The sequence below is a fragment of the Alligator mississippiensis genome, chromosome 13, assembly GCF_030867095.1.
Source record: "Alligator mississippiensis isolate rAllMis1 chromosome 13, rAllMis1, whole genome shotgun sequence".
NCBI classification, from domain to species: Eukaryota; Metazoa; Chordata; order Crocodylia; family Alligatoridae; genus Alligator; species Alligator mississippiensis.
Window position 1 is genome coordinate 39266217 of NC_081836.1, and position 18658 is coordinate 39284874.

At 42.5% G+C, this 18658-nt stretch overlaps 1 protein-coding gene across 3 annotated transcripts in view; it reads right to left on the minus strand.

Moving 5' to 3' along the window:
- LOC102557779 (uncharacterized) overlaps positions 1-18658 on the minus strand; it is a 188748-nt gene that overhangs the window by 70854 nt on the left and 99236 nt on the right. For all 3 annotated transcript variants that reach the window (XM_059716459.1, XM_019494721.2, XM_059716460.1), the window contains exons 30-38: positions 15960-16148; positions 14481-14620; positions 12058-12220; positions 11844-11930; positions 11254-11388; positions 10665-10784; positions 8417-8634; positions 1738-1931; positions 48-350 (exon numbers count right to left, since the gene is read on the minus strand). In XM_059716459.1, the coding sequence (XP_059572442.1) occupies positions 48-350; positions 1738-1931; positions 8417-8634; positions 10665-10784; positions 11254-11388; positions 11844-11930; positions 12058-12220; positions 14481-14620; positions 15960-16148 (1549 nt within the window). The remainder of the gene's footprint in view (positions 1-47; positions 351-1737; positions 1932-8416; positions 8635-10664; positions 10785-11253; positions 11389-11843; positions 11931-12057; positions 12221-14480; positions 14621-15959; positions 16149-18658) is intronic.

The window sequence follows — 18658 nt, forward strand, 5'->3', positions numbered from 1 at the left end:
TATCAAGGTGACACAACAATTTGAGCAAGCCAGAGTTTTCTTCATACCTGCATTTTGTAAAGAGCTGATGTTGTGTGTGAGAGTCCCAGTGAGCCCTCTCTGTTCCTGACTCAGAACATTAGAAACATCTACACAGAGAGCTTTCTCATCCACCTGGAAGCTGGCTAGGCCTCTTTTGATTCCTTGACTGAGCTCCAGGTGTCCTTTCAGCTTTGCCTCTGCTGGGATTGCCTGGCTTCCGTTTTGACTCATGGTGAAAGTGATATTGTGCAGGCTGGTGTTTCCAAACACATTCCTATTCCGGAGATGGAACCAGTACAGAGCTTTGCTGATCATCACACTAATGTTACCTGTGATGGGCAGGAAGAAGTGATAATTGCCCTTTGGAAGGGGAAATTCACAGAAGAGAAAAACAGCTCTGACAGGCAATGTACAAACCAACACGCACAGTGAAGAGAGACAGGAATTAAATGCATGTTCATTGGCTGTAATAGATTATGTAGCTTAGTCACTCTGCTAGTAGAAGTAATTTTAATTTGATTTCCTGAAGCAACTGCTATACAGCAAAAGGCTTTTTATTTATAAAACTGCTTGTGGGTTCAAAGCCCTGAACTGCATAAGACATACCACCCAAGGGGAACTTACAGAGGGAATGTACATAGCCCACAGCCTCAGTGTACTGTTCTGATAAAGAGAGTGGATGGGCATGTCCCCATGAACACAATTTCCCGCAGAGCTGTGCAGGGCTCTACTGTACTCTACAAAACAGCCCAGAACAGAACAGACTCTGCAACCAGCTGGCCCAGCTCTTTGAGGAGAATTGATCTGGGAGGTTTTTTGTTTTGTTTTTTACCGCAAACATCATCAGCAAAAACATTTGTTGTCTCTATCAAAGTAGCTTCAAATGTTTTCATGTTTTTGTCAGAGAATAGTGTTACATTTTAAGACTGAAAACAGTTCAAAATAGTATTTTCAAAATAAAAACACAAATATTTTCAAGCAAAATGGAAACATTTTTAGTAAAAAAAAAAATATTTTATTGAAAAGCCATTTTCAATTAAAAAAATGGAAATATTTATCACTGGGTTTAGATTGTAACAACTTCCCACCCTCCAAAATACTAAGCTTGCATTTTCTGGATTGGGTTAATATTTCTGTTCTAAATGCACTGAGACACCATACTGGGAGATTCATTAAGCTTGTAAAAAGTATAAACTAGCAAATTGCCCGTGATGAGTGACAGGGGGGTGAGGAAGGGCGGGTGGGGATTGAGCACTACCACTCAGTGCCCCGTGATGCTGCTGCTCTGCCTCTGGCCCTGTGGGCCCCCCCCATCCCCCGCTCCTGTCTGTCCACCAGGGGGGTGAGGCATGGCCACCCCTTGGATGTGGCAGTGAGGCCAAAGCAGGGGGGTAAGACCAGTGCTGTGCCACCAGCACCCCGCGCTGCCGCTGCCTCCAAGGAGCAGGGTGGGGAAATGAGACCAGCGGTGCTGGCCTTGCCTCCCACTCTGGCCCCTCAGTCTCTGCTGCCACTGCAGTGCTCTGCCATGTGTGTCTGTCTGTGAAGAGCACTCCGATTGGTTGCTTTAGTCAGCACTGCGATTGGTTGCCAAGACAACCAATCAGAGTGCAAATAAAGCGTTACGGACAGACAGACACACTAAGGCTTTTATTCTATTAGAATAAGCAGAAGTTAACTATCCTCTTAAAGCAAAACATGAAAGGAAGAAAGTACCCTCATGAATGTTGTTCTTGCGTTTCAGGGATCCATTAAGAGAAAGAAGCTGGGGTACAGCCTTCCAGGCAGCAACGTTGTGTTGCATTTTTCCATTTACAGACATGACAAGACCAACTTTCTGTTCCTTAGCTCCCATGAAGTCCAAACACAACCTGTTTTCATTTAGCTTCATCTGAGAAGATATCAAAAGTCTAAAAATGAGAAGGAAACAAACGACCAATAGTGTCAGTGTTTTACGTCAATCTACCTGTTTGTTAATATAAGGGAAAACTGACTGGTCCATGCCGCATTTGGCTGTCTAGTGCATACTATGCATACTGCATACTAAGTGTATACTTAGGCGTAACAGATCTATGCAGCAAGTTAAAGAGGAGACCTTTGCTTTGCTTACATTTTGGTGAATATAAGCCCTCATAAGCGAGCACCCTTGTTCTCATTTGCTTAGAGCAGATTTTGTGACCTCTCACTAGAAAGAAGTCTAGAGGTTTCCTCAGTAGTTGGAATTGCAAACAAAACTCAAGCAACACCTGCATATGTATCCTCACTTGTACTGGCTGTTGAATCCATTTGGCAAACCCACGTTAACTAACTGCTTAGCACACCCAATGTGCACATACTAGGAGAGGCTGTTTGCATGGGTAGAAGTTAACAAAAGTGAAAGCTTAGCCTGAAACATCTAGAAAGCTTTTGAAGTGGCTTAGTGGGGGGTCAATTCTGAAAAAAAAGTCAATTTATTAAACTAGCTAATTATAGCAGCATGATCCAGGAAGTAAAGAATATTAATGGAACTCTTTCTACTTGCCCCTAACTTATGCTGACTTTGGGTAATGGTTTTTACCTTTCTTTGGTGGGAAAGGTTTGAGAACTACTGATAATCATGATGCATCCTTAATACTTAGCCCCTACTCAGGTACAACTCCACTTACAATGAAATTGGATTAAGGCTTGGGCCTTATGCCTTCCAAGAGAATGGGTGGCCTAATGGTTAGCCTATTCTGGCATGCGGGAGTCTTCAGTTCAATTACATGCACTGCCTCAGGCTTCCTGTGCTATCTTGGGCAAGACACTTAGTCTGCCTTTGTGTAATATGGGGACCATAGCATTACCCTAGGGCTATTAAATACATTCATGATTGTGAGGTTCTTGGAAGCTGCAGTAATGGAATCCAAAGCCAAATATAACTGCTTTGTCCTAATAGCTGAGAACATGGAAAAACTGGCTATTTTTAAGGAAAAACTAACGTAAATATGCATCATTCCATCATATGCTTTACTAGCAGATCACTGAAAATGATGGGAAAAACACTAAACAAATCATAAACTTCCATTACAGAGGAGATGCAGAAAACTCTTCAATTACATAAACATAAGTAGCTAAATAAATGTAAAAATGTTATTTTAAAATAAGCAAATATTTATTTTTAACTGGAATAAGTGACAGTTTCTAGCTGGTAACCGCAAAGTGCTTCTTAACAGCAACAGAGTAGGCTAGTATTTGGATGAAAGCCCGCTAGGAAAAAACCCAGCTGTTGTTGTAGTGGTCAGAGCAATTCAGCAAGCAGGAACAGTGGCCCCAGGCACAGTGGTGGAGATTCTGAGCCTGATTCTAATCCTATTTACAGTATATCATGAAAATGAGATAAAACCACTGATTTCAGTGGAGTTGCACCAGGGTAAGCAAAATCACTGCCCTTTGGATAAAATGCAAAACAAACTTTAAAAATCCTGTGGCACTTTTCACAAGCTTTGAGTTTTCAAATTCAATTAATAGATTCATAGATGCTAGGGTCAGAAGGGACCTCAATAGATCATCGAGTCTGACCCCCTGCATAGGCAGGAAAGAGTGCTGGGTTCAGATGACCGCAGCTAGATGCTTATCTAACCTTCTCTTGAAGACCCCCAGGGTAGGGGAGAGCACCACCTCCCTTGGGAGCCCGTTCCAGACTTTGGCCACTCTAATTGTGAAGAAGTTCTTCCTAATGTCTAGTTTAAATCTGCTTTCTGCTAGCTTGTGGCCATTATTTCTTGTAACCCCCGGGGGCACTTTGGTGAGTAAAACCTCACCAATTCCCTTCTGCGCCCCTATAATGAACTTATAGGCAGCCACAAGGTTGCCTCTCAACCTTCTCATGCGGAGGCTGAAGAGGTCCAGGTGCCCCAGTCTCTCCTCATAGGGCTTGGCCTGCAAGCCCTTAACCATACGAGTGGCCCTTCTCTGGACCCTCTCCAGGTTATCCACATCCCTCTTGAAGTGTGGCGCCTAAAACTGCATGCAGTATTCCAACTGCAGTCTGACCAGCGCCCGATAGAGGGGAAGTATCACCTCCTTGGATCTGTTCGTCATGCAACCTCCTTGGATCTGTTCGTCATGCAATATTCGTCATGCAATGTTCTCCTGAACAAATTTTCAATGTGGGCCATACAATTCTGCCTATCCTTACTTTTACTATCACATCAGAGCGAGCCAAGCCTGCATTGCACACCCCTCCCCGCTGGGCAAGTGGCAGCAGGGCAGAGCCCCTGTGGCTCCCCCCCCCCCCAGGGTAGAGGCAGGCATAGCTGGGGGAGCTGCGAGCAAAGCCCCCATGGCTGTGCTGCCCAGCCTCCAGGCACTTAAAATAAATAAAGAAATAAATAAAAGCTCTGCACTCACTGGCTGCAGGAAGAGTGATTGGGGCCTCTGGGTGCTCATGGCAAAGACCCCTGTGCATCATGGGGCAGTGGGGGGCACCAGGGATCATCCCCTGCACCTGGCACCCGCGTGGCAGCTGCCCCATGGTGCAGGTGCAGCACGGTTTGGCAGGGTGCCGCATGCTGTCCCAGAGCTTGGTTGGCTCCACCTGTCAGCCGGAGCTCCTGTTTTGATTACCCAGCTCTCTGATCACTGCCCCAGCTCTTCCAAGGGAGCTCAGCCCCCAGATCTGCCACCATCCCCAGCTGACGGCAGCAGCCTGTCATCTTACATCATCCAGGGGCCCATGGCCCCTGGGAAGAGCTGAGGGAAGTGATCAGAGAGCTCGGGGAAAGATGGGGGAGCTGAGGAAATTGAACTGGGAGAATGTTCAAATTCCCCCATTCCCCCAGCTCCTGGCTCAATTCCCCAGCCCTCAGCTCGATTCACCTGGAAGCTGGAGCAGTTCCATGCGTTAGCCAGAGCCTGGCCATGCTCAGCCCCAGCAGCCTCAGCTCCCAGGCAGCATGTGCTGCCCTGCTGAGCTGCACTGCACCCATGCCATGGGGCAGCTGCCATGCAGGTGCCACTCAGCGGTTGGCGATCTCTACTGCCCCATGCTGTGCAGGGGGGCTCTGCCACAAGCCGTCAGAGGTCTTAATCACCACTGCAGCATCAGGTGAGTGTGGGGCTTTTTTTTTTTCTCCTTTAAGTGCCAGGACTAGGCTGGGGCTGGGCAGGGGATGGCTACTATGGCTCCCCATCACCTGGGGAGAGGTAGGCACAGCTGGAGGAGCTGCCCAGCTATGCCTGCCTCTCCCCAGCCGATCCAAATCACTGAATCAGTGCCGAATCTTCCAAAGCTGATTCAGCCAAATCGATTCAGGACAGTTATCCAAATCTCCAAATCAAATCACTGTCCTCCGAATCTGCCGAATCCATATCCAAATCGAATACTTCCCTATTCACACAGGCCTACTATTTTCATCTGAGGCAGAAAAGGATCACCCTGGTACATGTATACCAGAAGTAAAATGGATGAAAAGGTCTCTCCTATCTTTTTAGCTCAAGAATCAAGATACTTGCTGAAGGAGCAGGAATCCTGGGTGCTAGGGCCTCCTCACTCAGAGGAGGTTTGAAACCAACTCTCCTGCTTCCCAGCAATGTGTTCTAACCGCACTATAGGGGCAATGCCCAAGGACTTTCCTCTTGAAATAGGCCCATTGAGCCATCAAGAGGAGAAGACATGTAAGGGCAAAACGAAGACCCTAAATATGACTCCCATGAGGAAATGCACCACCATAGTTTAATTCTGAAATGAAATGAAGTAGTTAGGCCCAGTTCAATACACCAAAATGAAACATTTTGATTTGAGGAACACTGAAGTGTTTCATTTCATTAAATATTATTGGAATAAAATGCATGGACATCTCCAAATCATTTTTTTAAAGAAATGATATTACAAACCTGAGGAATTTTGACTTTTCATCCTACTTGGGTTTGTAAGTATTGACAGGTCAGAATTGCATGGCAATGCTAAATTACACTTAAATTAAACTTGCATGCATACAAGCAGTATGAACAAATGAACCTATAAGCTTCATCCTGATGCTGGAGTTTTGTTGGTTTTGTTTTGTTGAGTTGTATTAGTGGAATGATGTTGGGAGAGAATAAGCTGGATGGAGAAGGGTTGGGGAGGAGGAGACAAGAGCAGTTAATTGATCAGCCCAGGGGAACAAATGTTCAGAGTAATGACATCAGAAAGTATCCAGTGACAACAGTGCCACAAAGTTCAGGCTGAATTGCTTTTTTGCCACTTAAAGGCTGGCTTCAGGTTTTGACTGATTCTTTCCCAAAGGCAACATGGCTGGAAAAAGGAGGATGCTGCAAAGGTCCTTGTGCTCCAGCACTCCTCTGGGTGATTTACTGCCTACCAGTAAATCACCAAAGCAGCTCATAAAAATACAACATGACTATTTCTGTAGTCAACACCATGACAAGGAGTGATGTGGCTACCACCACATCCACCCATTTTATCCTGTTTCTTCCCAATGCTATATTACCTGCTTAAACTGTTTTCTACAACTGGCTTGGAGTGTCTTTATATCCTCCCTTCACTTTGTTTGCCATTACAGTGAACTGTTAGGAGTTGATGAATGTCAGCAGAGATGGATGCACTGATTTATGAGATGCCCTATTAGCAGCATTGCTTGGGACCTGTTTAAATGAAAGGAGCCAGACAGAGCTATGACAATTATCATAAAAAGGTTGGGATTTGGGTGCACTAGAACAAGAGATATTTTGAAGGTGAAATAGGGAAGTTCTGAACAAAATATAGTGGAAACGATGCTTCTCGCTCACAAAGGTGAATTAGAACTAATTCAATTAAAATAAATACCTTCAACAATGTAAAAAGCAAAGTTTGGAAGAACAGAATCAGACTGATTATACTAATCATCATACACTACTTTCAGGATATTTAGAACACTGCTCAGTGTAACCTAAGAGCTTGACAGCCTTATTTTTCATCAAGGTAGTTGGATGTTTTCATTATGAACCTGAACACCCCAAGAGAGAGGAAACCAACAATATATTAAGCTCCTTTCAGAAAAGACACCTGGAGGCTTGGAAACTGAAGTAAAGTTGGAAGTAAATTCATCTCTAAACCAACATGACATCTCCTTTGCCAGATCATTTAAAAGCAGATTTAGAAAGCTCAGCACCAAGAATTCAATGTTAGAAATAGCTTGAAATGCCATACAGTTTATATTTATGTGTACAATGATGGAGGGACACAGCATGGAATGGCATGTTGAAGAAATCAGATGAAGCAAGAAGCACCTCAATTTTCAGGATTTTGTATAAAAGAAATCAGATGTGTTTTACAGATCACTATCAACAGCTCTCCATCAACAAGCATGAACTTCTGAATCCCAGAAACAAAGTGTCTTAAAAGAGTCCATCAAATCAGAATTCCGTGGAACCCTTCTATAGGGCAGATGCTTGGTTTATTCAAAGTTCAAATTAATGAAAGCCCAACCAACAGAACAAAGGAATACATTCAAGAGAAACCACCACATGACTGAAATTTGCTTGAATTGGGTCTCACCCATTAACCCCTCAGGAATACTGAGTGTCCTGGCTTTTTTCCCCCCATAAAATTAATCCCAATAAAGTTCACATGCCAGGAATTCTAGTACACTCCACTTTATTACTTAGGAACTGAACAGAAATAGATTACTTAATTATGGAACAACCAGGTGGCTAAACAGAGGCCCGTACTGTTAGAACTCCAGAAATTCCTGTAAACTGCAGATAGGTGAAATGCATTAGTTTTCTCCTCTGAAATCTCCCTTGTATTGCATGCACAAAGCTTTCACAAACTTGGAGCAATTTTCCACAATTTTCTACCTCCCTCCCCAAAATGAAATGTTGGCATTTTTGTAAATATCTAAAATTTTGATAAATATCCATTTTCTGGATATTTTACATTTGTAAAATAAAAAAAAATGGGTAGTGATGATGGCTAGTAAAAGGATGTACAGTAAATATATGGATAAGATTCAAATGGTCCAAATACTACTGTATACGTCAGTATACTACTGATGGCCCTTTATAGCACTTCGGTAGTGTTCTACATACATCAGTAATATTTTTGTCTCTATCCTTTTCCCTAGTGCAGCTCATAAATTACAGTTCTCCTTCAATTTTAGAGGATGAATAATCAGTAGCCAAAAATGAATAACAAATGAATTCACAGAGCATCACTCCTATTCTCTAAATTATCTCTAAACAATGATCTATGAAAGCAGTCAGCTGTGAGAGAGGACTATAAACTTGTTTCATTGACTCAGAAAAACAAAAAAAAACCAAATCTATTTAAGTAACTAGGAGATTGCATGGAATATCATCTTTTCAATGGCTTCTTGCATTAAGTCAGAATAAATTTGAAGACTTTAAAGACTTCTGAATGTGTTAGCCAAGATCACTGCTATGTTTCCTTTACCTTGAAGGATATATTTTGCCCATTAGCTGCAGCTGTGTAGACTCCATCTCTTTCAAAATTGTTTGATGCAAGAGAGCACTCACTCCAATAAACCTGGCATTCTTCCTGTTCTCATTGCTCATATCAACCTCCAGCAGCACTAGATCCCTTCCACTGGAATGAAGGTAAAGCGATCCATTGAGACTGTTCTTACCATAACTCTTTAGGACTGCATGGGCCTAAGCATAGGGAAAAATGAAAACAGGACATCTGCTGCATTAGAAATGCATCCAGTCACAAAATACATGACAGAACAGTGTGGCCTCTGCTGCAGGCAGAGATGTACTTTATAAAGGTCCCATAAGCCCCTTGTCAAAATGTGATCAAGAGTGTGAAAGAAATAACTTCTCTGTGTCTAATGGAGTCTCTCTGCCTACCAGTAAATCACCAAAGCAGCTCATAAAAATACAACATGACTATTTCTGTAGTCAACACCATGACAAGGAGTGATGTGGCTACCACCACATCCAACTACCTCTGACTGCCCCAGACTAGGGACCAGGTACTTATATTCAGGCTCTGGATTCTATAATGAGGTACTTTAACCACTTTACCATCTCACCCAATCCAAGACCATGATGACTTTAAAAATATGTTTCCATGAGCAATCATTAGTGAGGGACTAAGTATGGCCCCTTATTCATCCTGTTCTAGACCTCCCTAATGCCTAGGTAAGCTGCACCCACATCAGCTTGCACCATGGTTACACTGTTGAGCTTTTAAGTAGCCATCATTGGAGAGAAAAAAAGATTCCCTGTCAAGGGATATGCACACTGGTCACATCTACACATGCAATTAATGCAGCTGAATAACCTCTGGTGCAGTTTACACTAGAGTCTATTGCTCCCGAGTGCCGCATTTACACATGTACCTGAGACAGCAGCACATTGAGCTGGAGTGAAGCAGTCCCGTCTGACAGGGGGCACCAAGGGCCAGCCTGCCAGCCTGGGGCTGCTCTGGCTTGGCTTAATGTGCTGATGGGGTGGGGACGGGGGGGGGGGGTGGGGATGGGGGGGGGGCAGAGCCAGGTCACGAAGATGCCTCAGTGCAGAGCTAGCCAGCAGACATCACCCACACTGAAGCACTCTTGTGCCCCAGGCAGCCCCATCAGTATCCACACATGCATTGCAGCAGAGTAAATAACTCCATTATAGGATAGTACTTGTGTCCAGAAGTACTATCAACAGCAGAGTTAATTAGTTTTTTCTGTCCTAATAGTACTGTATGTGTAGATGGTGACATATTACTGTGGAGATAATTAGGCAACTCTGTAGTAAACGTTTTGTGTAGATGTACCCACTGATTTCTTAGCCCTGCAGACTCAAGGTGGCCTGAATATAGGCTCTCAGTTAAGATGTTCAAAATACTTCTACTAAACTGAAAAACCATGTCAAAATAGATTAGCTGAAATTTAAGCAACTGAATCAACGTGAGAGAATATTTAAATTAAAGTGTAAATTAACCATAATCTGTACCTGAACATTTGGGGAGTTGAGACTGATATGGATGAGTAAAGTGGGAAGGATTTCTCAGGGTGATACCTGTTATTGAACTAACTGCATAGTTGGGATAGAGTTAGACAAGCTTTTGAATATAAGACGTTCTTCATGAGCAGTAAAAGTCAGCACAGTATAAACTGGGAAGAAAATCCAGTAAATGTCTGATCCATTCAGCTGAGCACTGAGATGTTGATACAAGAGAAGTTACACAGCTGGAATGAAGGACCATAGCAAAACTCTAGTCTAATTTAGCCCCAGTGTCAGGATGATTTATTTCAAAGCTTTCTGAATTCAAGCCAAAAAACACAATACTAATTCCACTGCACTCAGCAGTTAAGACATGGGCAATCTAACCTCAATAAGCAAGTGAGGTGCTCAGTGCTTTTCCCTTCCCAAAAGACTCATCTAATTCTCTAGGAACTGCATGACATTGTGGTCCATTCTTTGAAAGCAGTTCCACAAGAATGGCACAGTGTTAAAACACATCACATGAACTGCTCAGAGTGAAATCCACTCCATGCAGAGGGCCAGCAGAAAAGAAGTGCAAAGCCCCATATACAACTTTAGCAGCACAAAGATTTTAAACTAGCTTTCTGCACACAATGGGCCTTTCTGCACCTTAATGAACAAAAGCCTAAAATGTAGGAATGAGAAACCATATTGCAATAATCTCATTCACACAAAGAAACTGCAGTGAGTAGGAGCCTGACCTGGGAAGAATCAGTCTTGTTGATTGTGGCTTTTATGTTCACACCATAGTCAAAGTCTTCCAGCTTGGTTTGCCTAGAATAGATCTCCCCATTCAAGGCCAGTGCTTGTGGAAACTTGAGCTGTTCAATAAAGCACAATTTATACATAGCTACTATATTCATAGGAATTACCTCAAGTCATTTCCCTAGCCATACCTTCAGTGGAAAGTATGCTGGGTTGTGTGGGTACACGATTCCGCATCTGTGCACACGTGCGTGTGAATAAAAAACAAAATGGATCGGTATTTTCTTTTTGGTTTCTTCTTTTAAGAAATTACTATTAATTATTCATATTGCAATGGTCCCTGAGAGCTCTAGCCACAGTGTAAGGCTCTGTATAAACTCTTAACAAAATGAATGTGTTAAATCAAGCGAAGGGAAAGTTAAAGTAAGAAATGAAGTAATACATACACCAAACTATTACTTTTATTCAAAGGACAACTGAAGGCTAAAGAGAAATGGTAAAAGGCTAAAGAGAAATGGTAATTTGAAGGGGGAATAAGCAACTCCTCTAAGAACTGAACATAGCAATCCATGTGCATGCAAATACCTGAAATGCATGAGTCATGTCCATGTGCAAGAGATGCCAGAAATCAGTCTCACTGGACTTGTTCTGGTATTTGCCCAGAAATCTGAGAGAATCTTTTTTGTTAACTTTCAGAGTAGCTTCAACTTCTTGCTTTGCCTGTGTGTGGAGAAACTGAGGTTTTTAAAAGGAGCAGACCAAGCTGCACATGAGCCTGACCTGTTATGGTATATGACAGACAACACTTTAATGTGGAGCTATTGCACTATGACCCAGTAAAATAATGTTGAGCAGTGTAGGAAAAAATAAGCTCTTTTTGGAGGTAAATATAAAACAACTCACCGAACCCAGACTAGAACCCCAACAGTTCTGCTTCTAAAACTGCTTATTATTTTAATTATAACATTCAACATTAATTTACACAATAGACTCAGGAGACACCTGACACATCAATCCATGTTGAGCTGCATTTTCCTCACCTTCATTAGGACAGATGCTGTGAGCAAAGCAGCAAACCAACCAAACAACTAACTTAAATGACATCTAGCTGTTTGCTATACAGCTAGCTAATACATTCCTCCTTCTAAGTTAACCTGAATGAAAAGTTCACTTACATTTTGGTGACTTCGGGTTAAGACACACATTTGTACATTTTGGGGGAAAATCTTGCTGTTATAAGGGTGAGCCAAGCCAGCACAAATCTAAAAAAAAAAAAAAAGAATGAGAGGGAAAACAATGTAAGGAACAGGAGTTGTAGGGAATAACGTTTTTTCTGGCTATGTCACTATCCTAGGTTGCAAGCTGGTTTTTGTATCGGGTATAACTCACATAGGGATTTTCAGCTTGGTAGCCAAGGGTAAAAGTTTGAACCGATTGTTCCAGACCATTTATCAAAACTTTAGTTTCCAAGATGTAGCGTTTTCGCTTTTTATCTACAGTAAATGTTTCCTGAAGAAGAAAGCTCTGGGGAATAGACAGTTTAAATGGATGCCTAGGAAAAAACAAAAAGGCATAAAGATCTTAAGGTAAAACTCAGAGAAAATACATGTACAGTTCTTATCTTTACCTGAAACTCCAGGACTTCCAATTGCAAACAGCACACAGCTGTCAAATGCTGAAGCAAAACTGTAGGAATGTTTGGCCAGAAGAGTGAATGAAGAAGATGTTGGAGAGCTGTTCTTGTATAAACTTGCTTGAATGCCCCATACAATTACAGCTTTACACTACTGTCAGGAATAATGAGAATTCCTGACAGAGAATTCCCAACCTATACCAGACACTATATCAAACATCTGACATCCCCTGAAGTGGCAAATGATCTTAAATGCCATGGATAAGGCACAGAGGACAGCAGGTACATGAAGGAAAGGACACCTGAAACAGTGCTTCATATCATTCACACTTATATTTTATAATCAATGTGGAAGAGTGCCAAAGCCTCCAGAAGGATGTGAGGATAGGGCTGTACAGTCCTATTCATTTTAATAGGGATGGATTGTCTACTTCCTTCAAGCAGCTTTGAAAATCTGTTAGGAAGGAAATGTTTAGACTCTGTAGAAACAACATAAACAAGCACAGAAATCACTGAAGTAATTTAGGAGTTCCAGGAAACAGATGTGCAGCTAATCCACAGCAGCCTGCATATGTAGGGGCAACATTTTATTGACTTTATTAAACACTTTTCCTGCATTTACTTAGCTTGAAGCTTAGAAAAAATCATCCAATTCTATAATCGGACACAGGACTGAGTTCAGACACAGTAGGCCATTTGACATTGCTCCTCATTTTTCATTCACATATTTTCTCCATTAATAAAATATGTTCTTCTAAGGCTAGGGACAGACATTATACTGGCTTAAGTGAACAGAAACTGGTTTAAACCTGTAACAAAACAGATGTTCAGTGCATGTAAACCAGTTTGAAAATGGCTGGAAGTGGTTTGAAATAAACCTGGTTGAATGTAGTATCAGACTTAACTAGTTTGGGTCAAGCCAGTTTATGCAATGTCTGTCCCAGACCCCTTGCTGGTTTAAGTTTAAACCAGACACTCCCAGCATCCCGGCATGCTCTCTGGGCTGGGCGGGACTCTCTGCTCCACAGTAGGACTGGCCCCTCCCCTCTGCTCTTCCCGGTGCCCCCCCCTCCCCCTCCCCACTTGCTACTTAAGCAAAGATCCCTTCTTTGTCTCTCTCACAGCACAGACTGTAGCCAGCATGTGGTATGCTAGCTAATGCTGTATAAGGCAGATAGGGCAGTGTCTGCTTAGGGCTTTTTGGAGGTAATGAACTGCTCAGATGGTAACGTCCCTGCATTCCTTCCTTCGCAAAAAGCTGCTTAAGAAGAGCTTGTAATGAGTGAAGCTTTGTTTTCTGATGGGGTGATAAATGCTGATAACGGAGCTGATAAATGTTATGTTATCAAGGGGGGTTGGGGGGGGACACCTACCTAATCACAGTGTCCTGCCCCCTCAACTCCCTGCAGGAGGGAAGGGAGAGCTGCTCTACCACCCCCCAGCTTCTAGCCTGAGCCACTGCAGGCATGTCCCTGCATTCTGGGATGTCTGTCTGAGTTACAAACTGACTTTGCCAGTCAGGCTAACCTGCAAAGATTGAATCAGTTCAGGCTCAGGCTTTTTGAATGTCTGTCCTTAGCCTATATGTTTCGATAACTACAAGGTGCTGAGCAGCTCCCGAGATATCCCAAATACCGCTAGGGAACCTCATGAGAAATTAAGAATTCTCATAACCTGTATTCTCACAGAGTCCTTCTACTGGGGCCTCAAAGCTATATTTCAGTCATGAAACATCCCAAAAAGGAATAGAAACATATTCCAAAATTGAAGTTCCAGCCCCCCATCTAGGTTGTAAAGGGAAAGACCTGTAAGCAACTTTATGGTTCCCAAAGAAATGGGAGTGAAATAGGTGGCCATGGGGATTGATCAAGGGGTTTAGATTCTTTTGCCAGGTGACAGTCTGGCCATCTGAAGAGTGCTTTGTGAAACAAAATGAAACTCTCAGCATTTCCTAAGAAACAGATGGCCAGATCACCAAACAAGCTGCTGTGGTTGTCCTCTTTATTTATACTCTCAGAAGAGAGGCCAACAATTAAATGAATCAGTTCCTAGAGTAAGTCTGTCCAGGCCAAGGTTAGGCCAATGACCATGGTGGTATGATGCACGTGAGCACTAACATTTGCATAAAGGTTAGGAAAAAAAATCTTTCTTGGGAGAAATTAAAAAGAAATCACTAAACCTGAAGTGGATTGTTCCACATTTCTGATAGAGCATCTTCTCCTTCTTTAGCTCTTCTATCTGGCCCTCGAGCTGTAGCACAATAGGCAGGCTCTTGTGGTCTGTCCATACAACTCTCATAGAGGCATTTGTCTTCTTCAGCTGAAGCCCATATAGCATGATCATTGGTATGGCATTGAGAAGGGAGGGAAAACAGAGCTGTCAGACTTGCTGGATTCATGTTGTAGGGTGGCAAATTGCAAACTACACAATTTATCAGGCTGCTCCGAGGCTATAATTTTATAGTACCAAGTCTATCTTGCTCTTGAGGGCGGGGTTGTATTCACCATCTCTGTGCAGCACCACTATGAGCCCTGTCACTCAGTCTCACTCTACACATTCCACCTCCAAAAATGAGGCAATGGTGTGGCCTTACAGAGCAAACACCAAGCACTAATCATAGGTTTTCTGTCTAAGCCATGTTTATTAGCACATGCTCAGAGATTCTCCAAGGAAGATGCCTAGCCTCACTTCCAGGATTTGGCCGACACAAAGCAGCTATGAGTGTGTGGGTGCATTTCACAGCAATGCTTACCATTGCTGTGATGTAATTAGGCTCAGAAAGCCAACCAGAAAGCCAACCATATTTTAATTACTTCAAGAGATGCTTTCAGTATGCACTGATTTGTGTGTCAGCGTTCAACCATGGACTTCACCACAACCAGATGATACGGGTTACCTTATAGCTGATGGTATTGTTTTTCAGTGCAGCTGCCTGAGTACAAAGTGGTTGCAGTAAGTGGCTGTATTTGGCAAGAGTCATGTGTATATTTATATTCACAAGCTAGTCTGATTTGTAAAGCATTGGAGTGCTGTGAATAGCACAGGGCTGCTTTTTTTATGGTATCAGAAGTTGGCCAAGACCTCTCTTCAGAAAACTGTCTGTTTATCATCTGCAAAGCAAAATAAATATAGCACCAATTGGTACTGTTGTTTGCAATTAAAGGCTTGTTCCTGAGCTCAGAAATGCTCAAGTCAAAGTAATGTATAAAACCAGCTTCTGGTATTACATATGCAAGGCACAGTACCTTGATTGTTCAAGGGGCTCAGGAAGTTCCCTTATATATCACATATCTGCAGCAAGGCTAAGTATTTAGGCTTTCACCTTTGCTGTAATGCTTTGGGCATGCAGCGTTACCCAGTCATTCCAGGACCTTTACCTGTGCAACTGATCTTTAGGAGAGAAAAAGGCTCAAAACACAGTACATAAATGAAAGAGAAATCAACCAGTTATGACTGATCCTTTTACCTGCATAAAGCTTTTTAAAAGCTCAGCGTTACACTGCAGCATTTCTTGCAGCATACCAGTGAGGCAAGAGAATAATAAAAAAAGAGCCAACTAAAGTAAACAAAATTTAGTAGACCACTGATACCTTTCAATCAGGTGACAAACCTAAGAGAGACAGGTCAAGAAAAATTAGCATTTATACAATTCTCTTACCACCTGGCGGTAAAAATAGTCAGCTGTCAAATTGAACTCCTGCTTTGAAGTCTTAATTTTAAAGCAGAGAAACTTGGCTTGTTCACTGTTCTCCAGATGTATCTCATTCATCACGAGCTGGTTCCACACAGATACCATTTCACTGTAGCTATGCAGAATATTCTTCCCAAAGTGGTTGACTGTGGATGCCTGAAAGGTACGGATAAATACGCATTGTGTTTTACAGCAGATGGTCCTTTTCTGTCTGCGGTGCAGCAGAAAAATGAGTGGAAATCTTTCCCCCAACGAAACACCCATGTGATTGTTAAAACAGCAGTGACTAGGAGTTAACAGCAATTATATATTAACTTAATTTTCAGGTTATTATAGCCCTTATAAGGAGGCCAACACTACTTTTATTCCTTGTATTTGATTTTCCTCCTCAAACAGGAGAAGGGGAGCATTTTAAGCCTATTTTTGTTTTCTTTTTCCAACGAGAATGCTCCCACTGGTCCGGAGCAATGTGAAGCTGATCAACTATAATCCATTGGGAATGGTACAATTCAAAAGAAAACACAGCTTCAAGAGCACTGTAAATGAAATGTCCGTCAAGCATGAAAAATATTTAATCTCAAGGCTGCTTTTTCTTACATACTAACTTTATTTTTTTAATTATGAATACTGTATGTTCAAAAGAGGCTTGACCTTCCAGATTCTCATCTCATTTATCATGAGATAAATAAAGAGCAATTCCACAAAAATGAATGGAAATGCACCAGCTAAATCGGATATCCAGTAACCAAAGTTAGTTAAATTGCTTAATGAGGAACTGGGAAGTGTTTAACTCCTGAAGAAACAAGGGCAGTATAAGAAACTGTACTTAGCACAATAGCGTGACAGGAACAGGCTTAGAATCAATATATGCAGTGCTTATGTTAGAGTCCGTTTATGGAGTCAGAACCTGGAAATGCTTTATGCTTACTCAGGGACCCCAAAGCCTAGCAGAAATATGTCTATATCTCATTTTTCCCAAAAGACCAGTTTTGGTGACCTGTACATAGTCATGACATTGCACTGAATTTGCCACAAACTGTTGGATTAACAGGCTAGATTCTCAAAGCCAGTGAGAAGGGCCTTTACCCAACTGCTTCAAGCACTCCCCCAGGATGTGGGAGTCAAAGGCTCAAATCTCTATGGTCTGACAGGATCGAAACTTGCATCTCCTTGCACCTTGCACTTACCAAGAGAAGGCCCTCATCCTCAATCTATAGAGTGTTCCCTAGTGTGGCTAGAGCAGCAATTCTCAACTTTTTTAGATTCGACGTACCTCTTGTTAGACTCAAGGAATCCTTAAGGAAATGCTACCTCTTAGTTTTCACTTGCTTTTGACCACGGGAAAATAATAGACCAGTTCTTTCTGTTGCCAAGAACTCAGAAAGATCACAACAGGCCAAAATGTTTTTAACATTATGAACTGCTTGACATCTCTGTGAATACCTTGTGAATCTTGCACAAGATCTCTGTGAATATCTTGCATACCTAACAGCGGTAACACTGCATGGCATTCTGGAGCACCCCTGAAAGATCTTAAAGCATCCCAGGCTGCCAAGGCTCCTTGATTGAGAAACACTGTTCTAAGAGTCTCTCTATCTACCTTGTTATCACTGTTGTACTTTGTATAAACACTTAAATATTAATGGATCCAGAAACAGCAGGAATTGCTCAAGCACCCAGTTATCAGCAAAAAATGTATGCATGTTATAGGATGTAAAACTGCTTCAACAGAAGTGATACCTGAACCCAACCTCAGAACACTGTATGGTCCAGTTGCTAGTACACTCACATAGGATGTGGGAGACCCAAGTTCCAACCAATGCTGCTTACTTCAGAGCAAAGATTTTAACTAGATATCTTCCAAGCCTCCCAGGGAAGTGAGAGGTGAGTTTGTATGTCCTGAGGAGGTAGATAGATCTGAATCTGGTGTCCCACATTCTGGAAGAGTGTGAGTATCCTGCCCACTAAGTTGCTGGCTGAAAAGGAGGTCCCATTGATTTACATTTGTTAAATGTATCAAACATATTCTTATCGCAACTGAATTCCTTCCCCCTGCATGGTCATGGGAACTGGTTATCTGTTTACTGGGCTTTTGCAGGGCTGAATTTGAGCCTGGCAGAGAGAGAAGCCATCCTCACCTATTGCACATACTATTTTCAGAAGTGGCTGAGAGGCACTGACAGTGCTTACTTGATAACACGAAGGCTAGAGGGGACTGATGGTAAAACCAGGGGGAACTCAGGGCACACTCTGAGACCCTGACTGGTGAAATAATACACACTAGGTGCGTCTACATGTGCAATTAATGTTTATTGTTCCAGAGATTTTTTGCTCCCAGGCGTGATGTTTGAATATGCACCCAGGAGCAAAACACTCCAAAGCAAATAAGTTTATTTGTGAGTAGCATGTGGAGCCCAGTCAAAGCAGCCCAGGCTGGCAAGGGACCTGGGGGTCAGCCTATCAGCCCACAGCCACTTGAATGGGGCTCCAGATGCTGCTGAGAGGCTGTCTGGGGCAGAGGGTGCTTCAACATGGGGGCTGCCTGCTGGCAACTGGGACGGCATCTGCATGTGTGCTGCTGCATTTGAAAAAAGTATTTTACAAGTACTACCCTGCTACAGAGCTTATTACTTTTGTGCACCATAATAGGGGTGCATGTGTAGATT